Source organism: Actinia tenebrosa, unplaced genomic scaffold (genome assembly GCF_029948245.1).
Source record: "Actinia tenebrosa isolate PJP-AT-01 unplaced genomic scaffold, QUT_ActTen_1.0 PGA_scaffold5__44_contigs__length_20552954, whole genome shotgun sequence".
NCBI classification, from domain to species: Eukaryota; Metazoa; Cnidaria; class Anthozoa; order Actiniaria; family Actiniidae; genus Actinia; species Actinia tenebrosa.
The window spans coordinates 3,807,142-3,835,134 of NW_028292582.1; the positions used below are offsets into that span (position 1 = coordinate 3,807,142).

The following is a 27,993-nucleotide window of genomic DNA, read 5'->3' on the forward strand; positions in this document are numbered from 1 at the left end:
AATAAATAGAGACGATTTCCTACTTCTTGGACTTTTTTTTCCAAATGTAAAACTTAACAAGGAAATGGAACTCTGACTAACAGGTTGGATATTTTCTTGAATATTGTTCTTTTCTTTAACAATAATACTTAAATAAGATCTGTCTAAAGACCTGGACGTACAAGCAAAGCATAAGAGTTGACAAAAGGAAGTGAGAGGGGCGGGGGAAAACGTAAAAAAAATCATCTTTCAAAATATCAGTATCTAAGTTTATTATCAAAACACCATTCAATTTTTTTTCAAAATGTTTTCATTGTTATTAAAGTGGATTATACACTTTCATACGGTCTAGCGTCTGCAAAGAGCAAATTAATCATGAAATCTCAAGGTCACTAATTCCAGCAAATTCTACAGCACCAATGCTAAACACTTTTCTGCGTGCCCTGTGTGCACTGGTTATACGATAAAGCTCACCCACTGCATGCGATTGATCGTATTACTTATCCAATAAAATCTTTAAAACTTATGCTATTTTTAGTTGAGAAGCGTTGAACATCAGCTACATATCCTAAACTGAATCAAAATTGATGATTTAACTTGATGATCAGAACAATTATAACTCCTTCTTTTGTTTGAGAAGATCGCCGTAAGCTGTCACTCTGCTACCAGAAAATAACTCGTGGTTTTTTATTATCTCTTCTACAGTTAGGTAGTTATCCTGGAAAAAAAGAAAAAGAAAAACAATTGTGAAGATAAAGTTAAAGGCTTGCTAGATGTACTGAAGAAAAGAGCCAGCGTTGCTCAATGGTCTGCGGTTGTTCCTCGCACAACACTAAGATCAACGTCTGCTACACCTTCATATTTACTCATTGCGTAAACTCTACGTATTGAATTCGGTTTCTGTGCCTTACTTCACTTCGCCCTAGACCTGTCAGTATTTTAAAAACTTATTCATAAACTATTAAATTTATAAACGTTTCTGTTCTTTCTTGCGCACAATGATTGCCATTTTACTGACACTACGTTCGAATTGTTTCGTGTCTAAGCACAAAAATAAGATTCATTATCATCCCATATATCCCAATCTGGAGGCATAATACTAACATACTAACAAATCACTCATGATTGTAAGCTGCACGACTGCTACTAGCGCCTTAATATGCAGCCCGCAAAAGTCCTCCACTGATCTTGTAAGGCGCCATTGAGCTCCTGGAAATGCATGGCGCTATATAAATTCATCCCTTTACCTTTTTTACCCTTTAAAGTTAACTAAAGAAATTGTACAACTGAGTGCAAAGTTTTGTAGGTCTGCGGTCTACTGAGGCCTACTCAACTTAGCAATTTGTGCATTTTCGTACAAAGGTTTTCACAGATACACTCAATTGAAGAATCGTTGTCGGGTTCAGAAACATAGAACATAGAAGCTGAGACCGAAATGGCACATGGGAAGTAAATAAGCTAAGCGGTTTCGTCTACGCTGCAAACTATAAAAATGCGAAGCCAAACGGCTCTCAAACGCAGGTCTTCTGAATACGCGTTTGGCATTATAAACCGACTGCTTGGATGGCGCAAATGAATAAATTATAATATAATTATGTCATTTCCCATGTGCCATTTTGGTCTCAGCTTTTATGTTCTATGTTTCTGAACCCGACAACGATTCTTCAATTGAGTGTATATGGTATGCAATCTACTTGACAAACCTTATTCAAATCAGCCTCTTTCATAAGATGATCAGCTTCGCCTGCAGCAGGATCTACGTTTCCACCCGGTAGAATCCAATCCCTGATTTCGTCCTTAAACGGGACAAAAATATTTAAAAAAAATAAGGCTGCGGAGAATATTACAAAGGAGTTCATTGGCTCATTTAACAAATCAAGGTGCAGCATATGTTATGACGTTTAACTGTGACAGTCAGTATCATAGCAACGTTAGTATCAGCCTACGCACCAACGATGAGTAACGTCTGTGATACGCAGGTTACGAAACCGGACAATCGTGATAACGATCTCCATTTTGCAGTGATTTTTGTTCATTCTGTCAAGGTCAAGCTGCATTGTCGAGCTGCATTGTCGAGCTCGGTGGTATTACAGTCAACTCTCGCCTTGCGGTCCCAAGGGTGTCCGCGGTAACGAGAGTTGACTGTATACGACAACATATACTAGAAACATCCATTTTATACTGCCTGTTCAACAGTTGTCCCGTCTCTTGACCCTTGACCCTTAACCCTTGGTCCCATAGAATTTCCATTTCATAGACTTTTCATTTTACGTTTTATTCATCAAAGTTAAGATATTTTTTAACTGTACTTTCTTTTTTTTTTTCTCACTTACATTATCCAAGACTCCATCGTGGTTCTTGTCCAGATCCTTATTAAAGGATTCTCTGAAGGAATTTAATGACTCCTCGTCTTTCATGATGCCTTCAGATTCCCCAGCCCCTAAAATGCAAGTATAATAAGCCAGTTTTACCGATTAGACGAGCTTTTGGTTAGATCTGATAAATTGAAATTCATTTGCTTACCGTAATACTCCTCAAAGTTGATTTTTCCATCGCCATCTTTGTCAAGCTGCTCAATGTTTTCCTTTTATTTTGATAAATGTAAAAGGAAAATTAATTTGATTAATAAGCCTGAAGCGAGATGACGTTTTACCCCCGTCTCTAGACCATAATCCTTTTCACATTGCTTTTGTTCTTTAATTATGACTATTGTTCCTGTATTCTCTAAGGAATCAAAAATTTTTAAAATGAAAGAATTTTAAAAACTATTATGGTAAAGAGTCGGAGGTAAAACGTCATCTCGCTTCAGGCTTATTTGGGACTGTTTTAGACGCCCTCTTGGAAATGTGACCCCTAAACCCTCCCACAATAGGCCTTTTCTGAGTTAGATAAACAGAATGCATTGTGGTCTAGATTCGGTACAAACAACACCATATAAGGTATCAAAAAGATATAACTAGCTAAAAACTAGTGTGAGCTGCGTCGGTGTTTCTAATGAAACAGTAATGATAAAAAGGTAAATTATACACCGTGAAAAGATGAAAAAACTTACTGACGTTTCGGACGCTAGTCCTTCGTCGGAGTCTTTTACTCCGACGAAGGACTAGCGTCCGAAACGTCAGTAAGTTTTTTCATCTTTTCACGGTGTATAATTTACCTTTTTATCATTACATATAAGGTATCATGAACAAAGACGTTTGTACCGAAGCTAGACCACAATGCATCATGTTCGCTATTTCAGAAAAGGTCTATGCACTGCAGTACTATCTCGACTCAGTTTTTTCTTCATTCGGAATGGCTAATATTAATGCCCTTATTACCTGGACAACGAGATTGGTCATTCGTGCAGATTCCTCTGGATGAGTGAATAATGCCAGTTCTTCCGGATCCAGCAATCCATCGTCATTAGAATCAGCAAGTTTGAACCGCTTCTGGTCTCGATTCTTCATTTCCTCGATCAATTTTTTGTCTTCGAAACGGAAATATGAAAAAAAGAAAGAAAAGAAATAGCTTGATTCTAATGATTTTGCCTTTTAGAAATAAAATTCTGACAGAAGCCATTCCGCCTTCCTGCTGGGTTTTATTCAGCTGATAAAAGTCTTTGAATTACATCTGCTATAAATGATGGTCAGACACTGACCACCACAAAGGCGGATCCAGGGGGGGGGGGGGGCAAAGGGGGGCTAAAGTCCCCCCTTCAGCAGGAAAAAACGATGCTTTTTTATATTGTTTTCCGTTGTGTTGACGGAAGAAACTCAATTAGCCTCCCCCCCCCCCCCCCCCTAAACTCAATTAGTCCCCCCTACAATTTTGGCTGGATCCACCCTTGCACCATGTGCTGTCAACCTGAAAAACCTGACTGACGAACATTCCGCATGTGACAGAAAATAACGTAAAAACCAGCAATCAATCTGTCTTTGTAACTTAAGTAAAGGATACGAAAAATATACTTGGGTAGATACAGTGGGTTCTATCGCTAAATAAAATGTAAAGCTAACAAATTTAGCAGGAGGCGAGGAGAGTATTAGCTATTTTGAGGTCGAGGTAAAAACCTGGATCGATTTGGCAATGTAGTGTATTGTGGTACTTTTCATGAGGTAAAATTGGGTAAAAATGTCCCCCAAACAGTCCCACAATGCAGTGCAATGCCAAAGTGATCCCGGTTTTCCACAACCGTTTTTATAAGCTTTGCCACATGGGAAGGGAAACCACACAGAGCTGGGTAGCTTACCATTTACCCGGAAAAACCGGAAATTCCGGTTGGAAAATCAAATGTTGTGTGTCATTTCGATCGGAAATTCCGGAAAACTCGGTTTTCTGATTTAAGTAACCACTTTCTACTCTTTTCGGTTCTTCATGTAGACGCGTGCACCAATTGTTGGAAGTCCAATTTTCGCGCTCTTTTCTTATCAGTTTTCAAACGAATTTCCGTCCGGATGGATTTGTTAAAATGGTAAGCAACCCCCCCCCCTCCCCTACCACCCCCCAGCCCCCGTGACCAAAACCAACCTTCGGGCGTGTCTATTGACACCATTTCGTACTGTTCATTTACATATTCATCCCATGAGGCCTTGCCATCTTTATTCTTGTCAAGTTCCTTCATTCTCATTTTTGTGCTTTTCAACACGTGTTTCTTCATGTTATCTACTATCCAGTCTGTTAATTCTTTACGGGATAGTTTTTTGTCACCATCTACGTCCATTTTGACAAAAAGAGATCTGAAAATACGAGGAACGAAAAACGTTGACGAGTTGTAAATATTGGGACTATATCAATCTATGTTTAAGATTCATTAAACAAATCATTATAATTGGAAGTCGTTTTGGAACAACAAAGAATGGACTGATTACAAACACTAAAATCGGGCAACCTAATTCTATTGTTTTCTTGTGTTAAATTAGTGCTATTTAGAGCAAAGTATTGCAGTCACGCCAACATAGCCGGTTTTTCATGTTATTTATCGAAAAATAAGAAATAAAAAGAATTACTTATTTTTGCGCAAATAATTATAAGAAGGCTTTGTAGTGTGTAGATTTACGAAAAAAGATTTTAAAAAGGAGAAAAAAGGAGAAGTAGAAAAAGAAATGAAAAATGCAGGTGAAAACAACAATTACATATAGAAGGGAAAAAAAGAGAAAATCACGAGGAAGGATAATCAAAAACAGAAGAAAGTAAAAAAGGAAAGAAAACGGAAAGAAAAAAAAAAAAAAAACCGAAAAAGAAAAAACAAAAGATAATAAACTAAGAAGGGGATTAATCAAATAATCATTGCATAAAATTCAAGGTTTTTAAGAAAAACACTGACGTATAAATTAAATTGTAGAAAATTCAAATTCCGGTTTTTAGATGTTCAATGAAGCACCACATTTGGTGTAATCAAGGCTTCAGCCATGCTTGGTTAGATACCTTCATCAATTTATGGTAATCCCTAAAGCTAAGCTGACGTGTCCTAAACACTGCATGATAGTTCATTTTCCTCCAAACATAGTCGAGTAATTTTAAAATATAGTGAGGGAAAATCAAACTTAATGTTATCAATTCTCAATAAGCAAGATCAAATAAATAAAAAACCCACGTTGATTCTGAATTTTTTTGTGGACACGACTGAACATTTTTAGCTTAAACCGATTTTAATTTGATTGTAAACCGTTTGTTGTGATAAAAGAGTTCATTTATGCAGATAATGTAAAAGACTTTTTCATCGATTTGATACGGTAGTATATTAATGGTAGAGTTTAGATTAATGATTTGCACCTGTTGAATTGTTCTTGACTGAGAATAAATCTTATCTTAAAAGCTACAGTAGCTGGTGCGTAAATATTACTTAATATTTAGTGGAGAATGTTTTTATACTTAACAAACTTGTAGTATATTTTTACGAGCTTTGGAAACTAAAGTAGCCTACTAAAAGAGGACGCTATATTCTTCTCTTTTTTTTTTTAAATCTGCTCGATTTTAAGAATCAAATATAAAAGATTCGAAGAGGGTCTTTAGCTAATTCAAGTTGACTTTAATTGAGTAGCAATATCGACATACCTAAGTCGTTTCTTGGTTTCTGTAGGTGACAACTTTTCCATCTCATTTGCTTGATCTTCTCCAAGGAAGGCATCGTGGTCATACTTTGCATCGTGTTTGCCATCATGAAAATGCTCTTGATCTGAGAACGAGCCTTCTTTCACTCGTACCGGGGTTTTTTTCTTTGCTACGGCATTTTGAACTGCAATAACTACGGCTAGAAGAACTATCGCAAATGACAACTTGTACATCATCCTGATTTACGAAACTCAAAAAACTAGATTTCTTTAGACTACAAACGCTTTCAAAGTTGCACAGACGATCGCCGACAAGCTGGAAATAACCTTACAGCGTATAGAAATGAATTTTTATGGCTCGCTCCACAGTTTAAAAATCTCTCTAAGACACGTTCTGCAATCTTACAGGCTCCTAATCGCAATACAAAGGCTAGCCACTCTAGGTTACCATCGTGAGGTTCCAGATGATGGACATTTCGATATGCTGAATGAACACTCTTCCCTTTTGTATTCATCGTATATTCGCTATTTATAGGCTTAGTTTAGTCTACGTTATATTTGATGACGTGTAACGTTCTGACTTGGATTCAGATGATTAATCAGACTTTAAGATCAATGAGTAAAAACTTGAAAAATTAACCTTAAAAATAGCCAAATAAACTTGGTTAAGAAGTTGCTGCTCAAAATATTAAGAAATTTTAGCCGCAACTTTTGCCACTTGCACGACTTATAAGTAGGTTGCTATACCCATTAGTGCACGATTTAAATCATATTTAGTTCAGTTTCAATTAGTGGAGTAAGAGCTAGCTATCCTCGTATAAAAAGCACACTAACTACAATACGTGGCTCTTCTCAAGAGCACCACATAGGTTCAATTATGGATCGTTTATTTTCCAATAATCACAGTTCCTAACAACAAATAAAAATTTATTTTACATTAAGGCATCGACGAGTATAAGTACGATATTTATCACATTATCAATTCTATAAGATTAATCGATTACCAAAAATATAATTATTTTATCAAAGTTCATCAACAGGTTTTTGCCTTCCATTTTTATTACTATCTTTCTTTCCATCTTTTATTTTATCTTCACCATCATTTTTTTTCTTCTCTCCTTTCGCTTTCTCGCTTTGACTTTCATCTTGTTTGGTTTTGCTTTCGCCGTCTTCTTTTCTTCTTTCGTCAGCTTTTCCATCTTTCTTTTCTTCTTTAGCTTTCTCGTTTTGTTTTTCACCTTTTTTGGTCTTCTTTAAGAGAGCTTCATCATCTTCGGGCGGTACTTCATCTTTCAACATTCTACCGTACCTCGTAGCACGGCTTGTAGCAAATTTGTTGTAGTGTTTAAATATCTCTTCTGCTGTCAGGGCTCCGTCCTGAACAGAAATGATAGATAGGGATGTCAGACAACTAATAAATATAAACAAAATAAAAGGCAAAGAAAAGCTATCAACCATTTAGTAATTACGCGACCAACTTATTCCAAGACGCAGGGACGGCGGAACCGGGGGGGGGGGGGGGGGGGGGGGGGCTAAAGCCCTCCACTTTTTGTGAAATTTCAATACATTTTCACTAAACTCAGCCCCCCCCCCCCCCCCACCTTGCCATACAATGTCACTATTGAGCCCCCCCCCCCCCCCCCCTCAATCAAAAAACTGCTTCGCCGTCCCTGAGACGTATGCATCGCATGCATGGGTTTTTGGCTTTTCGTCAAACAAAAAAAGAATATATACTAACTCACTGACCGTCAAGACCCCAGACGTCTCAAATAGAGGCTTTGCACCATCACGTGATGGCAGCCATGACAGGAAGCACAACAATAGAGGCGTTCTCCCGTGGGAAACTGAATTCTTTCTCATGTAAATCAGATTAGACTAGATTCAATTGCTCCCGCCTCCTGTCATGGCTGCCATCACGTGATGGTGCACAGCCTCTATTATAGCCAGTTGTCTTGGTCGCGTAATAATGTATGAATAGCACGTTTCCTGAATCTTCTTATAGGAATTCTTCACCACGACTTATGTGAGACCCCTGTAGTATATTACCACCGCAGTTCAATTTTGAGGACAAAAAGATAGCATCTTACTCTCATAAGAAAAGAAATTCATTATATTTTCATCCAAATTAGATTGCACAAGGACCAGCTGCAAGGGGTGTACTAGCAAGAAATGATCAACTGATGAAAATAGAAAGTAGACTTTTTTACAAGCTTATGCATCTCGTGCGTTACTAGCCATGTTGCCTGGTCATTAGGCTTTTATGATCAACTTAGCTTAATATCATGAGAAACATTTAGAGTAAAGGCAACGGGGCTTCATCACCTGACCAAATACAAAATTACCTCGTCGTCATCAATATCTCTCATCATATTTTCAGCCTCGCTTTGATGTGGAAGTTTATTGTTAGGCAGCAGCCAATCAATGAGCTCTTCCTGTGGATAAAAAATAAAAAAATAAATTAACTTTGTTTATAGAGGATAACACTCGACAGTAATTCAACTGATAAATTCGTGGTCCCCTGTTAACGTCTCTAGTTAATTAGGGGTAGGACCGCCATTAACGTGATCATCCGAGCCACGTGAAGGTCTAACCATTTGCAGATGTAATTACAAAGGCAGCATCCTCTCAGTTATTTTAAGGACCTGAGTGTTGGTCCGGCTGAGGCTGGAACCACGACCTCCCGCACAACAGATCGACGCTCTTACCAACTGAGCTAGCCGGGTGGTGGATTATTATGATATTTACGTTAGTCTCGAAAGAGAGGCACCAAATTGCTTTACGTCACAATCGGGTTCGAGTCCTGGACTCACTATCCCATGTGAGCAGAGTTTGTTTGGTCTCTCCCTTAATTCGAGGGTTTTTCCTCCGGGGTCTCCGTTTCTCCTCCCTCAGTCTGGAAACAGGTCAAGCTTGAATTTAGCTTGTTAGTAACAAGCTAAATTCAAGCTTGATCTGTTTCCGGACTTTGATCAGCCCAGAGGTCGTTTCAGGGTATCGGTAAATGTAAAGGAGTCCAATTACTCACGTTATTAAGCTTGCCATCTTGATCGAAGTCCAGCCCCTTGAAGACTTTTTTTAATTGCTTTTTGGCATCTTCATTTATTGTAGGCAAACTTGGATCTTCACCTTTAATAGAAAGGAAAAGAACGTTTTCAAATATCGACATCTGCAAGATCAGAGGCCCAAATGTTCGACGGTTTAGTATTTTTATCAAATATTTAGATACCTGTAAATTCGTTGAATGACAGCTGTCCATCACGATCCCTGTCCATTACTTCCAAAAATTCCTGTGGAAAGAAAGTAAGTGCGCAAACTGTTCAATGTGGCGTCAAAAGCTTTTAAACATAAGCCTCTGGCTCGAAAGACCTTCCAACTCCCTGATATCAACGTAAACTATCTAAATTTACATTTTTTACAATTATTTTTAAAATAACAGGACTAATGTTGATTCTCATGACGAAGGAAATCAAGACCAACTCTTTTTACTCAATGCAAAATATATTAACCAGCATGACGTAACATGCACCCAAAGAATATGGACGCTCTCTTAACCTTAAAAAAAAAAGAAAGAAATGGGAAAACATAACATACAATAATCTGGATGAAGCAAAACATACCGTCACTACGATTCGGGACATTTGAGGAGCTTCATTAGGATGTATCATGACACCAAGCTCATAGTATGACAGCTTGTCATCTTTGTTGGTGTCTGCCAGATCAAACTTTTCCTTGTCACGCTTTTTACTCTTTTCAGAACTCTGCCTTGGCTCGGGAGCATCACCTGGAACATACAACACATTTTTTCAAAAAATTAACCGCGGATAAACCTGTTGAAATGAGAAAAAGTGTTGAGGGAACATCATTGTAAATAGTTATGTTAATAAGGATTTTAGCAAAGCAGTTCATGCACAGAATGCCTATTTTTTACCACTTGATTTGGGTTGAAATCCTGATAGAGCACCGAAGACGGCCAACAAGAAACTCTCATATACACACCTTTTTCGAAAAAGGTTGGTCATCGCCAAAATAGGAGATACAGTCAATTCAAAAAATGTTGTCGTCGACCAACTCAAGTCTACGCGACTGGACCGAAAGGAACTCTGGGTAGTAATCATTGAAGCAGAGTTGACTCCATAATTTTATCTGACTAGTTATGCCTGGTTTACAGCACGAACCTTCGTAGGCGAGCCGAAAGCGTTGAAGGAGACGTTTTTTTAATGCCTTCATACTTTCGGAATTGTGAACTGAATCATAACTACTTTATTTTTCTTTCCCTAAACCCAAAGACATGCATTTGATGGATTGTTTCTCGCCATTATTATCTTATTACTAGCGGAAACAATTTATTCAGAACGAATATTTAATCGCGTCAGTGATTTTTACCCATATTCTTTTCGGTCCAGTCGCGTAGGCTTGAGCCGGTCGACGACAACGTTTTTTGAATTGACTGTATGTCATTTCAAGATCTAAGAATAGCTATAATAACTGCAGCTTCTTATTCTTATTTTCGTCAAGAACATGGAGGTTAGTGTTGAAATATCCAGTGTCGCTTGTAATCACCTTCTAAAACATTTTAAAATACCTCGATCATTCGTGTATAGATGTATACCCATAATTCCTTTCGGTCTTCGAATGACTTATCGCGATCGCCTATCTTCTTTGGCTCCGACAACCTTTTTTGAAATACGTGTATATGACGTATTAGCCTGGGTCCCATTGGTGGGAGGCGTCTGCTCTCCCCGCTACGTCCCCCATGCTTCCCAGATATGACACGCATAAGGAAAGTCAAATCAAATAATCAATAAAATTCGTGAATTGTTCGTACCTTGGGTATATCCAGCAGCCGCTGCATACTCTGCCCACGAAGCTAAACCATCATTATCTTTGTCTATCTTGGGCATTTGTTTTTGTCCTTCCGATGTTAGATACTCCGTCATGACTTTTTCTATCCAATCACTTAATTCTTTTTCAGATACTTTCCCATCATGGTTGCTATCCATCTCTTTTAACATTACTCTGAAATCGTAACCAAGAAAATATGAGCACCATTTACTAAAAATTGCTCCCAGAAATGTGAGTTTTTATTTGTTACCACAAATCTAAAATTCGTAAGAATATTTAACGGCTGTTTTAACTGAATTTTACATTAGAGTGACCACAGTAAATCCGTGAAACTTTAGTAATACTAAATAGCACAATTTTATGCAAATTCCATTGTTTTCTATTGTTTAACGAACACTATTTTGTACTATTTAGTAATTAGTGTTTCACGCATTTACTGAGCTGTGGTCACTCTAGTCATTTTACTAAAAATTGCATAAACGACATCTATAATGCAGGAACTATAAGGGAAAAGTAGTTTTCTTTACCGATAAATCTTAATAAGTGTTCCACAATAACCAATTCACCCTGATCATTACATTATAGATAATTTTCAAGAATAAATTCATCACAGCTGTGGGATCCCTGTGGACGTACAGACGTTCTTTCGACAAACAGGAAAGTTTTCTTTCAATTCATAGCTATTCATACTTATTTTTAGTTTGAAGGCCAGTTTGAAGTAATTAAACTTTGATTTTTTTCAAGCCAATCACGATTAAAGACGTGTATAAATGTCATAAAAAATAAAGTGTTTTATAAAGAGAAATTATTTGGTGAGAAACGGAAATCTGCACTGACTTCATTGCAATGGGACAAAGGAAAACACTATTCAAAACCAGTTCTGTTTCTAATAAAATCCTTTAAAAAAGCATAAAAGTATGAAAGCTCAACCAGTATTTTCAAATCCATAAACTATCGACAAGTCTGAAATTGCAAAGCTGTTACTAATGAAATATTTAATGTAATTTACATGAGTAAAAAATAAAAAATAAAAAATGTAACTTTTCTACGAAATTATTATAAACTAAGATAACGCTTTTTGACGCGATTTTACAGACTTTTATCAGTTATCTCAAAACAAAATCATCGTATTTTGGCTTCTTGAAGTTTTAAGTGTGTTTACGTCCACGTCACAAGTCGATGAACAGCGTATTCTACGCATATTAAAAGATATGTATAAATCATTCTTACCTTATTCTATTTCGCATTCTTTTTGTTTGCTTTGGTATATGAAGGTCAGCTGTATTGTCGATTTGTAAAAATGCCGAATGGTCAATCGGCTCGTCTTCGTAAATCTCAGAATCCTCATCTGCAAAATCCGAGCTTTCATCAACGTCACCAAAGGGTGTTGATTCAATCGCGCCAACTAGAACTCGGAAACAACTAACTAATAAAAAGATTTTTATCATATTTTCCAAATATAAATAACTCCGAGGCATTATTATTATCTATAAAGGTCGTGATAGGGGTCCTATAGTAGCATAATAAGAATCTAGTACAGAGTGATATTGTCGTATCTTTGTTGATATTTTTTAATGTAGATTGTTGCGTGACGTTACAATAAATGAAAGCGCGTGATCATTAATCATGATGTCACACAAGATACATTTATGGAAGCGTAACAGACAGCTCGAAAAATATTGGTAAAAAGATTTCATTGAGCCATGTATCATGTTAAAAACGAACCATCAAAACATAAGAAAAGAGAATGGAAATGGTGAATAACTTTTTAATTTGATCTCCTTTTATTCAAATAAATGTTTAACTCAACCTCGACTAGTTTTAATTATATTTTTTTATTTCATTTTATTTCATATTTTCTTTTCTTTCGTGTTGGATTGTATGCATAATTTCCATATTATTTTAAATTTTAAATTGATATATTTTAACATTAAAGTGGAACTTTGAAACTGCAACATATAAAAAGAGCTATCTATCGTATCATAAAAACTTTGAAACACGAGGGCTAAAAGTGGGATAAAAGGACGTTTGTGTGAAGACAAGACCATGGATATAAAAGATACCTCACTCTCTTGTAAACGTTAATACCGCCTTTTGTTTAAAATCATTCTCGTAACCAAACCCTTCCTAGCTTTCTAACGAAAAATCGAAGATCTTCGATTAATCGCCGAGAATGGTCCGGGTAAGATACTTAAAATCACGAAAGCATAGTCTAGGACATGCCATGGTTAGATTGCTAACAAAAGACGTTTTTCTGTCCCAGTATAAAATCGTGAAAGGAAAACCTAACTGGTTTTCCTTGATTGAATTCTGCCTGCTGTTAGGACACAGAGGTAAAATCAATATCTAATTCAATATGGTCTTTTGATAAAAGCCAGTTTCCCAGAGTCTCATCTTTCCAGGTTTTGAAAGATAGAACTCTGGTCGCTAAAACTGGTGACGAATGGTAAAGTACATAATTGGTAAAAACGTTATCAGTTAAAGCTTAGAAATTTTAAAAGATTTACTGTGCTCCAATGTTTGGACCCTGGCGAGCAGGCCGCAACCCAATCAGATGCGCAATGTCACGAACTCTGGCTCGACTTCTGTCCTCTTCGCTCTGTGCTTTGGCTCCAAAGGCGTGGCTCATAAGCTGACGTTTTTGTTCCTGAAGCGTGAGCATGCGCTCTTCGACCGAGTCCATCACGATGTACTGTGAAAGAAAAAAACAGTAGTTAGTAATAGGCCGGTAACAGTGAATTAGAGACTCAGCCCCAAATGAAATTGAAAAGCAACCATGGATTGTTTGGCAGGACAGGGCAACCATTTTGAAATCGCACCGATGCATGGAGCAAAATGCCTCACCGTTTTAAACTGCTGCATCCCTGGTTTTACATTAAATTTTACTTTGTATTTGTAATGCTAGGGTTTAAGTTTCGTTCAGCCAAACTACCTAGAAGCGACAGTGCTGATAAACGAGCCAGCGGTTGTCGGTAAAATCGCGGGCTCACCTGAATCCCATAAAAAAATGCCTATTGTTTGTAAAAAAAACTCAAAAAGCTCATTTCTTATAAGTTTAGAAATTTTTTTATTATTTTGATCTATTAACCAATGCCTAAGGTTTGTTTTTATTGGATGTAGAACTTCGATCAATTTTCGTGTTAGACGCGGAGTTTAAGTCAAGCTGCGATATTTATTTGAACAATTTGGCGAATGCGCATAACTTTTCGAACTTTTCGAACTATTCCTAGGAACTGACTTCGAACCCACAGCAAGTTTGATAGAAGACAAAGCGAGGTTAACACTGACAAAAAAAGAAAGAAATATAAATTTAAGGAATGCCAAGCGTTTTAAAACGAGAAGCATGCATTTGCATACTTATAACTTTTTATATTGTTAAAACTCGGTTAGATGAGGTCACAGTTACCTTGGTGACGATCACTTCTTTAGTTTGCCCCATTCGATGACAACGATCAAAGCACTGCTCCTCCACAGCTGGGTTCCACGCCTGTTGGAAAATAAAATAGTTTTTTGTCAGAAATAACAATACATAGTTACTGCTATTCTGGGTAGTCGATATCCTGGGGATTTGGGGAGTCTTCGCATAGAGATACACGCAACTAAGAATGACAAAATGCTTTGCTCGCAAGCTTGTACGAGAATTGCATAACTATAATGTGCATAATATTCAATAGTTTTATTAGCTGTTTACCCAGAGCACCCCTCGGTCTTAGCTTAGATGATTGGACGTTTTTTTCAATTTGCCATAATCAGATAATAAGGATGCTTCTCATGTTACCGGTAATGTTGCTGACATGATTGGTCACGATGGTGATGATTAAACTGTTAATGAGGATGATGGTGATGGTGATGAGGATGTTGGGGATGATGATGATGAAGCATGAGCGTCATGTATGATGATGGCGATGATGATGAGTAGTTAAAGTACAAGTTGTTGCGCCAGAACCCATACTTACAGGGTCCATAAGAAAGACTCTCGATGCTGCTGTCAAGTTAATCCCCGTTCCTCCTGCACTCATGGACAGCAAGAACACTGTGGCTGCGTTACCAGGCTCATTAAAGTCATCCAACGCTTGCAAACGCTCATGTAATCTCATGCGTCCATCCAGGCGTAAGTGTACGAAGCCATGCTTGTCAAGGTACTCTTCTACGATGTTGAGAAACGAGGTGAACTGCGACACAACTACGCTCTTTATAGAAGGGTCTTTATCTCGTATGGCTTCCAAGGAGCTTATTAATGCATTGATCTAAAGGGGAAAGTAATTTTGTCGATGAAAATGCAGTTAATTGCTAAACTCAAAGCCACGTCAAAAGACAACGACAACATATGGTTACATTTGGGACTGGGAGCACGACAGTACGTAATTTACGCCGCCCAACCCAAATCTCTAACAGGACTCTGGGTTGCAAGAGTAACGTCGCCTGTGTGGCAAAACCAGTCTCACAGGTATGGTTATTGTCGATGCCTGCAGACTTTAAGTGTGAATGGAGTCTTTTCCTCTCCCTTGCCCACAAGAGTTTTCACTTCTCCGGCTTCCTTCTCTCCGATAAAATGTTTTTTTTTTTCTTTTTTTAAATTTATTTAGTATCTTAAAAAATTGGACGTAGTGGACGTGCGCGTAGAGTGAGGGCTGTAAGAGTCTAGCACCAACCACCCTACCTTAGTACTGTCTTCAAACTTATCCTCCTCGTCAACATCAATTGCCGTCTCATTATTGGTATTTCTCTGTTCTTCTGGTACACGTAAGAGATCGATTTCATCCACTGGAGCTCTACACATGGGACACTTAGGCGCCAGTCCCTCAGAGTTCAAAACGTCCGTGATGCAACCGCAACAGAAAACATGGGCACAAGGCGTAATGACTGGGTCGTTCAGGGACTCCAAGCATATTGCGCATTCTTCGCTGTCACCAGAAGCAATTGCTTCCATTAGGACTTTAATAAGTCTAGCTCGGCTGTCATCATCATCATTATCATCGTTGTCGTCAGCTGCACCATCGTCTGAAAATACAGAAACAAACAATTTGTTGAAATGTCTTTAATTACAACTGTTATCATTAGTACACACTGATCAAGACAAGGACCATCGGGGAAAAGACTAACGTCAATCAAACAAAGTGTTCGGTACGATTGCTCTGCCATCTCGATCAGCGCGTAGCAATGAAAACCTTGGTAATGGTATGATTTAAAGCTAAGGCTAGACGGATGAGTGGAATAACGTTTTCTATAGTTAACACCATACCTTTATCCTGTTTGGCACTATCCAGAGCTTGTTGCAATTCTTTCAAGGCTTCTTTGCAGAGTCTTGGATGAAGACACATCTGACGAAGTCTCATCAGAATAGCAAAACAATGGCCATAATGTTTCAGCACAGAGTCGTGTCTAATATACCTAAAAACAATAGAATAAAAAAGGAAATAAATTTCGGTTGTCGTTATTCATTGGAATATCAATAGACCGATGCATCAGTTCTGCTTAAACATGGATAACTCGCAAATCGAACCCTGAAACAACTTATGATCCAAATCAGGCCAAGGCTAACTTACAGATCAAACCCTGAAACAACCTCTGACTAGCTGATCTAAGTCAGTGCACAGTTCAAACCCTAAAACAGCCTCTGGCTGATCTAAGTTAAACAACAGCTAACTCACCAATGAACTAGAGATTTCCGATTTAGCGGATTAGCGACAGTATATTCCACGCTCATTAATCCACCCGGAATATAGCCTGAGTATCAGGTCTTCCGAGGGGGAGGGGGAGAGAAGGGAAGGAAGCCGGCTCTCTCTTTCCCCTCTCCCGGAGAGCCTGATACTCATGCTACTCAGAATATAGGTTAACTCAGTAAATGTTTTGTTTTCTATTGCTTAACGAGCACTATTTTTTTACTTAATATTCTGAACTGGTACTGTTTTATATGACCTTTTTGAACTAAAATATGGTTTGTTGATATGAGTACACAATCAGTCTATACTCAACAAACAAATAAACAAATTATTTTTGCTGACGAACATGTATTATATCAACTAAAATTGTTAAGGCCGATTTACACGGTACAACGTTTGCAGATTGCATGCGACACTCGTAAGCAAACGTTGTACCGTGTAAATCGGCCTTCATACTTCAGTGTTCTCAAATCTACAATGAAAAATCCAAGTTACACTTGTAAGCAAAGTCTTTGGAAAGAAAGAGGTTGACGAAACGTTATCAAAGTTTCTCGAATATTCCACAAATTGTATCGTTAGGGGGAAATCAGTCTGTAAAGAAACGAGTTGATATTCTCTTTCCTACAGTCCTCTAAGAATTAGTCTCCTTCGATTTGCAAGAAATCCACAGGTTGCTACTACGATGGGTTGGAACGGTCTCATGTGACGAAAGATGTCTGAGGAAGCCGAATATACTTTAAGAGAACCAATAGTGTGCTCCACTCGGATACGAAGTGATCTCAGGGCCCTGTTAGCATCTCGCTGTCTTCTGTTGTGGGCAATACGTCTTGGTGTAATGAGAGGAGGGCGGTTAGCATATCCCCCATCAGCAAGCAGCCTTGCTCGTTGTGGAAGATTTCTTATTCTCCTGTGTCCTATAGCAGGAAGTCGTCTGAATGTTTCTGCATCGTTCATACGCCCCGGAAAACTGAAAAATGTATGCATTTATCTTTCAGTAGTAAACAAATGTGTCAGGGTAAATCATATCGTTATGACCATCATAATCATTCATTCATTCACTCATCCATCCATCCATCCATCCATCCATCCATCCACCCACCCACCCACCCACCCATCCACCCATCCATCCACCCACCCATCCATCCATCCATCCATCCATCCATCCATCCATCCATCCATCCATCCATCCATCCATCCATCCATCCATCCATCCATCCATCCATCCATCCATCCATCCATTCATTACTATCTTAAACCTAGACAAGTCTACAAACTTACCCAGCTACAAGTAGTACTATCAATCCGTCTGCATCGATTACTATTTGCGTACTTATAAAGTGGTATTTCTTGTCGCCTCTATAAAACTCTGCTTGTCTTGGGCCAGATGGTCTTTGAATTCTGTGTGTCGTGGCGTCTATCATACCTACAGCGTTTGAAAAATGTGGCAGAGTGTCCAGAAAGTTACTCCAAACCCTTAGAGAGTGCCATGTGATAAAATTTTGATAGCGGACAAACAGAATTGGAACGATATGATAGATTTCTTCAGCAACGGTACTTTTGCTTATTCTAAAGATGAATGCGAGGACGTACAGTTTCGGGTATTGCCTTAGCCACATAACAACCATGAGGACTCTGTTTGTGACGTCAAGTTTGCAAGCTCTTCGTCTATTAGTTGCTGGTACTCGAGGTGTATGTCTTGGAAGAGTAACGTCTACGGCTATTCTTCGTATAATAGCATCAAAGGATTCAGGTGTTTCCCCGGTCATGTACCAAAAAACGCGTGGGTAGCTCCGTACTAAACGATAAATATCGATGCCATTGTTTTGGCGGTGAAGAAGCTGATTACCAAGAAGTCGGGCTAAGAGGTTAAATCTCCCTGTTGGTACTATAGAGACCAGCATAAGAAGTGCTATGAGCAGATTCCCTATAACATGGGTAGGAAATAGAGGAACTAGGCGTGGTGATCTTTGGAGCACAAGTTTTACAACTGTAACCACAGACAACAGCGTCATCACAACAAAGGTTGGGAAAGGAGGAACATCCATTACTTGTTTTGAACTTAATAAATACCTATAAACTTTTACAAAGGCGAAGATATGCAAATAGTTTGCTACAACTTGTCAAAGCGTGCGTGCACTTAGAATGTATGCATTATTATTAACATAATTAGGAAACAAAACACAAACACAATTAGGAAACACAAGAAGGTTGATAACATTCACACTTAGCGCACGTGGGCACGTTTGCTAGCAAGGCACTCTTTTCATCATTCGTACAAGAACATTGAACACGATGGAAAACGTGAAAAAACAAAGAAAAGCAAGAAGAAATTATACAGAACTGGAGGATATTCTCATTCTTCAGGCTGTAAATACATGTGGGAGAGAGTGGAAAAGCGTGTTGAGCTACATGAGACGACACGCAGAAGTGATGGGGGAAGCAGGAGACCAGTATTTGGTCGAGGATAAGTCCGCTTGCAAGGCTTTACAAGAGCGCCTAAGAAAACGAGCTTCTAAACTGCTCAACAACGCTCTACTTACAAGGTACAATCAATTATTAAACAGGTGCAAAGTGCTTTCCGTAAGTTAAAAGGATAATAATATGAAATTATTCTTATAGGAATGACGATACCACGTCAACAGACAAAACGCAGCGGGAAACACCATCAACATCAAAAATAATTGATGATGAATACGAGTCTTCTCAATCTAGCAGCGAGGAAAGTGCTAAACAAGAAATTGCAGAAATTTGTAAGGCTATTAATACTAGGGAAACGAAGTATGTGGTTGACGTGGATGACAAAAACCTACAGCATGACGACTCGACAGAAATTCTCAAGAAGATCAACAATAGAAGGGAACTTGAGAAAGAGGAAGATAGGTAATTTGATAATAATTTAATATTTTGTAATAATTTGTGCTCAAATTCTTAGATATGGCTTGTAAAACGTGGTTTTCATGTGTTGTTTTTATCTTAGGAAAAGAACTTCAGTGAAGCCGGAGAACAAGTCTAGCAAAAGACAAAAAGTGACGAGAGAGGATAGACTTGACCGCTTGCTGGATGCAATCCCTGGTGTTCTCGAGTCAGCTCAAACTGCTGCTCGAGAGCATAAGAAAGCTTTGGCAAGCTGGAGGACTATTCATGGTTTGGTGTCTTCTGACGAAGACTAGAATATTTATTTGTCTTTTGTGGCAGTTACGTTTTGTACGTATATATGACATGCTAACATGATATCTGTCTGATGAAGACTAGAATATTTATTTGTCTTAATTGTAGCAATTACGTTTTGTATCTGTCTGATGAAGAATGGAATATTCAGTATTATTGTCTTGTAGCTGACTACAAATTATTAAAATAGTTTTCTTGTCATTAAGTGGAAAGTCAGACTCATTTCTTGGTAGCTACGATTAACATGCAGTGAAGCTCGGGGCCCAGAGATTGAGAGGTCCTTCAGGATAAAGAGGATAGGGATGCTCGTTGACGAGAAATCGGGAAAAAAAATACCCTATATAAATACAAAGACGATTCAGAAGTTAGTTTGATTTAGTTTACGGCACCTATTTAACGGTTTGACTGAATTCACAACGCATCAGCTACACGATGTACCTATTCCGTTAGTATATGCCTATTCCGCCTATAATCCGCTAAATCGGAAATCTCTATTGTAATTTAGCTTGTTAGGTTTTGCGAAAGGAGGAAAAGCAAAAACCCCTTGAATCAAGGGGAAGTTTGGGGTAATCTTGTCCCATTACAGACCATGCATTCTCCCTTTACAAATGAGACTCGTTGATTGTGAAACCTCCATAATGCATATACTGTATCTATATTCTCACTGATGAAAAGAGTTTATCTCTGTACCTTCTTATGATAGACTGACCATCCAGCTGCATCATATCATACAGTTTTCGTTCCTCACTAGACAATTCAATATCTTGGATGACCACTTGTTTTGGGGGAAGCTCAACTAGTTTGGAATTGTCCACTTTTTCGTCCTTCAGACGTCTGATTGACACGTGTTTGATCAGGGTATTAAGACGGCTGTTGATGGAATAAATAAAAGAATCAGTCGCTGTCACACTCAATCATACCATGGAGGTTACTTTCCAATGCAGCACTTGCTATAGTGGCCTGACTCAATCAATAGACCTTTTCTACTGATACGGTGGCAATATTGACTTATGGGATGCCAAAGGGGGCAAACGTAAATAATTAGATCATAAAGATAAAGTTGAGGAGTTAGGTTTTCAAATAATTTGAAATCTTGGTGTTTCAGATATTGATCAAACTACACTACCAGAAAACTTTATTTGGCAATGAAACTAAATCGCTCACACGTTAAAAAATTCATTTAAAAAAACATCAAAAAAGCAAATGTACATGCATGTAACTTACAAATCTGCTAACTCGCTTCTCTTGTTGCGTAGATTTTCAATAGATTTTTTCCACCAATTCTTATCATTGAACGGTTCCAGCCTCAAATATAGGATGATTGTCTTCAGGTCTTCTATCCTGTTTTGTATAGGAGTACCAGTAATTACCCATCGCCTCTCTGCTTCAAGGTCGAGAGCAGCTTTGGATAGTGCAGTTCTCTTGTTTCGAATCATGTGCCCTTCATCCAAGATAATGCGAAGCCACTTTATCTTGTGCAATGGAGAAAATTTCTAGAAGTCAAAAAAAGACGGAAGTTAAGACTTTCATTAATTATAATTTTGTAATCATGTATAATGATACACAGGGGTGAAAACCTTTGAAAAAAAGGAGCCAAAAAAACCTTTTTTATGCATTAACTCTCCTTTTAATATATGTTTTTTTTGGGGGGGGACAGGCGGTAGGGGGGGTGCAGAGCTAAAAGAAACACCAATTATTATAACAAAAAACATTAGAGTTAAACTTCACCTTCGTAGAACATCAAAATATTGCAAGATTTGAATATATGTTTTTGGGCCCAAAAAGGTTTTTGCATAAGTGGGGATGTATCATACTGATTTACAACTGGTTCATGTTGTAAGCCTCCAATTGCAATTGCAATTGCAATTGCAATTGCAATTGAAATATTAATCACGATAAGCCAATGAAAAACATAGTCAACATGTTTTTGTGCGTTCAACTTACAGATCTAAAATCATTAGCAAGAGTTGGGTACGTAGTCAACACTATATCCTGACCCCTAAGGTACTTCAAGTCCTGGATTTTCTGTGCTCCATAGTACATGTAGACTTTCAGTTGAACAGATGGATGAACATGAGAACAGATCTGGTCCTGCAAGAAGAGGATTATCATTCTTGAAACTATGATTGCATATGAAGGAAAGGGATTTCTACTGTTGCTGTGGTTGTTGCTTTTTTTTCTTTTCTTTTTTTTTCTTCTTTTTTTTTTCTTTTTTCTTTTTTTTTTTTTTTTTTTTTTTTTTTTTTTTTTTGATGAATTCTCCACTTCAAGAGTGTAATAAGAAAAAAGAACATTAAATATGCTAGTAAAACTAATGAAAAGTAAATGACATACTGTCCAGTTGCTCAACACAGAGAGAGGGCATATAATCAATGTTGCTTTAGCAGCACCACTTGGAGCAGGATTGGCAATAAGCAGCTTGTTTGGCCTTGTCGGTGTATCAGTGATTTCATCGCTACTATCATCATCATCAATCTGGGTAATATCAGGAATGCTCTTTGATGTGCTTGGTTGGGAAATATCTATAGCAATGGGTTTTTGGGCTGGAGATGAATCTGCCTTTTCTTTTTTAATCTTGTTCTCTTGTCTTTCTTTTCTAAAGTAAACACAACACAAAATTAATAAATTAATACATAAACCTGTACTTCAGACAAGTGTTGAACCTAGGTGTTGAAATTTGGTGTGAAATGAGTCCAGTGGACTCTAAAGATGACTTCCGCTCAGGTCGTCGAAACGGCAGTCACCACCAACAGCAGTCTTTCTCAAGACTAGACTCACCTGGACGATCACATTTATGATACAGCAGGAAAAATTGGAATTGAAGATGCTTTATGAATTCCATGACTTTCTGATAATGTGACTGATGTCACGCAACACAGTCACTGTTTTCTTAAGTGAGTATCAGATTGCATTAGTTTAGTTTGGGATGTGTGGCAGTTGCCCGTGCTTAATGATTTCGTCTTAAGAGGTCAAGTTAGGACTTCAAGTTAGAAGTTAACATCTAAGGTACCGATCATTTAATATGTTTGTAAAGTGTTTATGTATTGAATCTTAGTTTTAATAATTTGTTCCATCGCGTTATAATTCTGATATAATTACTAATAGTTACATTCCTTTGTTGATCTACTTGTAGTTTTACGGATAAGTCAGAGATAGTCAAGATTGACGAGATATACGAATAAAGATCAATCCAGTAAAGCAGTCCAGTCTTAGTTTGCCTAGCAAAGGCCACAGATAAAGACTGCCACTGAGACTTTTGTTTTAATGTCCTATTACACGACCTTTTACCATAAAGCATCTTCAATTTTCTGAATACCTCACACTAAATCCACAAATTTCCTAGTAAGATAATTATTAAATCCTTATAATAAATATTAGATACTTATAGTAAATGCGCAGCATGTTCCATAGGGAGATTCTCACTTACTTTTTCAAAATCTTAGGAAGAAATATTTGTCTAAACATGGCACCAGGATCTTTCTTTTTCTTGTCTTCTAACAACCTGGAAACACAGTAAACTACATCTTAAGGGTAGTTTACATTTACTACAATTACATGAGATGCAACAATGGAACAGCCAATCAAAGCATGAACTGACCAACCAATCAGAAACAAATAAATCAATCAATAAGCTGTATTGTATATAAGAGACACACTATCCAGTCTACATCATGCCCTGATGAAGTTGCTCAAATGTAATAACAGCTATTGTGAGACAGATAAATAAGTATCATTTATTTAATATACTTGTCATTTTCTTGAGTTTGCAGCTTTGAAAAACAAATATCACAATTAATGTTCACTGCTGCCAATAGCTCTTTTGAATAGAATATTATTTTCAAACAGCATTTTACTGTCTTGATAACATTAGATTCTCAAACCTCTTTTTGTTCATAATTTCTTCTTTTCTTTTCTTTATTGCTACAGCTTTCTTTTCTTTCTTTCTCCCTTCTCTTTTAATAACCACAACCTCATCGTCATCATTTGAAGCAGAATCTAGACTTGGTTTCTTGTTCTGAGGCTCAGTGGGATCAGCTGTGTCCAGTTTTGATGCTCTTCTCTATAAGATTCATAAGATAAATTCATTTGATAAACATTCAGTATACAGTTTACAACTTGATTAGATTGGAATACAAAAAGACACCAAACAATCCCTTTCTTTAAATTCCATCTGATATTATATAATATATAGTTAGTTAGGGACTGGTCAGATGCTCTTCTCTATAAGATTCATACGATAAATTCATTTGATAAACATACAGTATACAGTTTACAGCTTGATTAAAAGATTGGAATACAAAGACCCCAAGCAATCCCTTTCTTTTTCTGCCCTCTGATATTTACATATTAGCTACAGTAAGCAATCAATGTGCCCGAATACACTCATCAACCACATTCATTATTCTACCGCCCTAGTTACTGTTGCTATGCTGGACAAACTAAAATGATGTGTTTTTGTATGTACAGCGTGGAACCAACACTGATTACAGAAAGTTAAAATAATGCATTCTAAAGGTGCATTAAGAAAAAAAATCAATGACTACTAAAAATATTCTTATGAATTTGAGATCAGATTGTTGGTCAGACATTCTGTATTCTTGGGAAAACTACCCATTGTTTGGCTGGACAGTCAAGCAATGCCGGGATAGGTCTCTAACCAATGAAAGTAACAATGAAATACACTAGGGTATGAAGAAAATCTACACAACCAATGACATTTTCATCCATACCTTTTTTGAATTGGGGTTTTCTGTTTTCATAAACATAGGCTTTCCATCCAAATGGTTAGTGAAGATCAGGGCAATAACAGTCAAGGTTTTTCCCAAACCCATGTCATCAGCTAGTATACCACCCTTAATGCATGTAGGTCTTTCATCTGTAAACTTCTTAGTTCCTTCATTGAACCATTCTTGTGGGCCATTTTCACGCCAGAAAGGCCCTAGGTCATTGCTGTTTTCTTTGTTGATCATCCAGTTGAGGGCCTGCTTTTGATGCAGGTGCATCTTAGTGTTGATGACCTGAGCATAAACAAACATCATTAAGTTTGTTGTGAAGTGCCCTTGTCCTGGGTGAATGTAGTCTTGAGAAAGACTGTTGTTGGTGGTGACTGACATTTTGACAGTTGACATGAGCAGAAGTCATCTTCCAAGTTTAAATAATTTAGTCAAAAAGTGAATGGGTTGAACAGGGTCCCAGAATCTTTCAGTGAGTGTGTAGAGTGTGATCTCCAGGAGAGTTGTGTGTTTGTAGTCATTGAACAACCAAACAGAAGTCATCTTCAGGGCCACATCAGTTACCACCAACTAAAGTCAATCTAAAGACTCACTTGAATTGACAAACACATCGTTGTATGTAGTCAATTGACATGAGAATGATTGAGTTTGCATGCAATGTCTCAATTTATAGCTTTCTAGCTTTACTTCAATGAATATTCACCTTTTAAATTAATGTTATGTTTTAAAATATTATGAAGTTAATAAAACATAGATTAATTCACAAAAGCAAAATGGCAAACTGCTCATCAAACTACTATTTTGCTTGTAGAAAATATAGGTCATGTAGCATTTTTTTGCTAGTTGATCTTATCCCTATTAACTTTTTTTAACTTTTAACTTTTTTTTGAAATATTTTCTGTTATGAAATCATTTCAGGCTGTCATTCTTGTCATGTAACTATATCACAATTTTTTCACAAAACAAATTAGTGCCAAAAAAATATAGTCCTGCTTGTAACTTTCAAATCCACAACTGCATTTTCTAACTTTTTCAAACCAAAAAGAGTGTATTTTAGTATACAGTACTTACTGATGCTGGCTCAGCTGGTGTATCTTTGTCTTGTTCTTTTAGTTTGCCAAACAAACTGTCAACTTCCACACTAGACTAGAAGAAAAAATGTAATAATGCATAAATACCATTTATCATGACTGACAAAAGAGTTACTAGTCCAGATTTGAATGAAAAATTGAAAAGAGCAAGTCATCAGGCAATGTCTGAACGTGGCTGACCAGAATTGGAATTTGTTCAAATCTTTGCCTTGTCAAAATTTGAGGCAGCAACAAAGTATGAGCAAAATGAATCTAATATGGCCAGTCATCATGACCGGCAACAGACCAGCCATTATTTGTAGCCCTTGAAAAGATTTCTGGCATTAATGGTATTGAGACATAAAATGAGAAGAATGGACATTTTGGAAACATGACCATGATAAATTTTTTTTCCGATTTCAATGAAATTAAATTCCATAATGGTTCAAAATAATGTAAAATAATACCAATGTTTTCATTGCTATGCGCTGAAGACAAAACTTGCAACGAATTGATTTCCTCATTATAAAGTCTTGAAATAGTAGGAGAAGATCATCAACTAACCAGAGAGTGTTTGCTCATGGTATTTATTGTGTTTTGAAATAATAGGTTTGAAATAATGAATTAGACAGAGAGTGCTGAGTGGGTATTCATTATAATTATGCTTTGAAACGATAGGAGAAGAGCATGTGATGAACAATTCAGAGTCCTGGCTATCTATTCACTATATTTTGAAATAATAGGAGAATATCATGCACTAGACAGCAAGTACTGGCTGGATATTGAATTTTTTTAAATATTAGGAGAAGAATATGTGATCAATGAACAGCTAGTTAGAGAGTCCTGGCTGGGCATTCATTATGTTTTGAAATAATAGGAGAAGAGCATGTGATGAACTAGACAGAGAGTCTTGGCAGGTTTTCACTTAAAGTTTTGAAATAATAGGAGTAGATCACAGTGTAGTTTAAGCAGGAATAAACTGGAGCATTCTTCGAACTCTAATCCTGAATGAAATCCTCGTAATACTCCACTTCATACTTTGGTTCAGTGACCAGGAATAATAGTTTCATGTCGAAGTTGGAGTTTCCGCACATAGCAAAACTATAGTTGCTTAACATGCGCGGCAACTCCAGCCTCATCTTGGAACTACGTATAATTCAAGGTCACTCAACTGAACTGTAAAATGGAGCATTGTCAACTGGTGGACTTAGGTCAGCAGTACACAGGAACTGTTATTAATCTAACCATTTATTCTATTTATGTTATCCCACTGCCAATTTCCCTGTTATAACCTTTGTCTTGATCAGCATATACTATGAAAACAGTAGCAAAAAAAAGAAGCCACTTGCTTACCATACGAGGTGGGGGTAAAAAACTGTTCTCCTCATCTTCCTCACTATCAGCTTCGTCACAACCGCAATCTCCTCCACACAACAAACATGCTCCAATATTTACTGGTGGGAAACTATTATTACTTTGGTGCTGGGTATCAGTCTCTGCAACCCCTTGATTACCAGATTCTTGTGTAATACCAGGATTACTGGGTAATGATGCTGATGTAGATGGTGCAATCGAGTTTGGACTGGAGCAGGAATCCAAACTTTTTTGTAGCTCCTTCTGAATTTTTATTATAGCATTTAAAATTTGTGTGTGTTTTGATAAAGGGACAGCATTAAAAGTAGTGTCAAAGACACCCTCAAGCTTGGGGTTCTGTGGACCTACAAAATTTGTATTGGCTACAATACAGCCCACTTGTCCTTTCTGATCGTTAGCATTTGTGATAATCGACGTCAGATTACATGGTTGGCTTAAAACCGCCTGTGGTATTTCTGGTTCTTGAGAAGTATACGTAGTCGTCGCTAGATTTGAAGAGTTGAGCGAGTTTCTATTATTAGTGCTCCCTTGAACAGAAATTGTTTGACTTGGTGTTTGTAAGGAATCTTGTGAAGAGTTCCTTTGAGAAGAGTTTGCTTGACACTGTGTTTCTGACGCATTCATTGCTAAAATTTACTGGATTTGGTGCATTAATTCATGTATCAGTTAAAGTAAAATACCACACATGGTTTGATAAGAGGTATGGCTGTAAACATCAGCTGTGTACGTACAGTGTATTTGTAGTTTAATCCTTCTTCGGGACGGTTTGATCTTCCGTTTGAGCTACTTTAACAGCAAAATATCCATAAGAGATTGAAGAACTTGCTCTGTATGACACTGATTTTATATCTAATTGTTCAAAAATATGAAGAAATTCTGCAATACTAGCTCGCTGTAGTCAACTTAGTAGCTCATGTGGTCTTCACATAAAATGGCGCGAAAGTCATGTAATATGAATCCCTTTGTTGTGAACTCCATAAAAAAACGTATATCCGATAAAACTACGTTAATTCAGCTTTAAAGAAATATTTAGTGGACTTCCGTATAAAAATTCGTTAAAGTGAAAGTGAAATCGTTGGAGCAAATCGTAAAAAAAAATTTTTAAACCTCATGTTTTCCATCAAGCAACAGT

At 37.4% G+C, this 27,993-nt stretch overlaps 4 protein-coding genes and 1 long non-coding RNA gene across 5 annotated transcripts; 2 read left to right on the forward strand and 3 right to left on the reverse strand.

Annotated features, from left to right (window-relative positions):
* Positions 1–234: 234 nt before the first annotated feature.
* Positions 235–6,436, reverse strand: LOC116295890 (calumenin). Its single transcript, XM_089038277.1, has 7 exons — positions 6,016–6,436; positions 4,489–4,697; positions 3,300–3,448; positions 2,503–2,563; positions 2,313–2,419; positions 1,683–1,775; positions 235–697 (listed from the first exon to the last, which is right to left on the reverse strand). Exons 1-7 carry the CDS (start codon positions 6,246–6,248, stop codon positions 593–595), a joined length of 957 nt encoding a protein of 318 aa, XP_088894403.1. The 5' UTR covers positions 6,249–6,436; the 3' UTR covers positions 235–592.
* Positions 6,437–6,901: 465 nt separating this feature from the next.
* On the reverse strand, positions 6,902–12,496 carry LOC116295878 (reticulocalbin-2). Its single transcript, XM_031703834.2, has 7 exons — positions 12,084–12,496; positions 10,837–11,027; positions 9,629–9,792; positions 9,238–9,298; positions 9,037–9,137; positions 8,354–8,443; positions 6,902–7,388 (listed from the first exon to the last, which is right to left on the reverse strand). The coding sequence occupies exons 1-7, from the start codon at positions 12,329–12,331 to the stop codon at positions 7,035–7,037; spliced, it is 1,209 nt and encodes a 402-aa protein (XP_031559694.1). The 5' UTR covers positions 12,332–12,496; the 3' UTR covers positions 6,902–7,034.
* Positions 10,261–11,809, forward strand: LOC116295879 (uncharacterized). The gene is made up of 3 exons (XR_004197056.2): positions 10,261–10,535; positions 10,984–11,084; positions 11,439–11,809. It is a non-coding gene; the product is annotated as an uncharacterized LOC116295879 (long non-coding RNA).
* A 111-nt stretch (positions 12,497–12,607) lies between the features above and the next one.
* Positions 12,608–27,951, reverse strand: LOC116295877 (DNA-dependent ATPase/E3 ubiquitin-protein ligase HLTF). The gene is made up of 14 exons (XM_031703833.2): positions 26,841–27,951; positions 25,489–25,563; positions 24,415–24,702; positions 23,566–23,744; positions 23,112–23,186; positions 22,019–22,280; positions 21,629–21,775; positions 20,909–21,177; positions 20,375–20,554; positions 16,096–16,244; positions 15,514–15,854; positions 14,810–15,100; positions 14,260–14,340; positions 12,608–13,545 (listed from the first exon to the last, which is right to left on the reverse strand). The coding sequence occupies exons 1-14, from the start codon at positions 27,483–27,485 to the stop codon at positions 13,357–13,359; spliced, it is 3,171 nt and encodes a 1,056-aa protein (XP_031559693.1). The 5' UTR covers positions 27,486–27,951; the 3' UTR covers positions 12,608–13,356.
* On the forward strand, positions 18,633–20,172 carry LOC148906347 (uncharacterized). Its single transcript, XM_089037656.1, has 3 exons — positions 18,633–19,059; positions 19,136–19,396; positions 19,494–20,172. The coding sequence occupies exons 1-3, from the start codon at positions 18,809–18,811 to the stop codon at positions 19,684–19,686; spliced, it is 705 nt and encodes a 234-aa protein (XP_088893782.1). The 5' UTR covers positions 18,633–18,808; the 3' UTR covers positions 19,687–20,172.
* Positions 27,952–27,993: the final 42 nt, after the last annotated feature.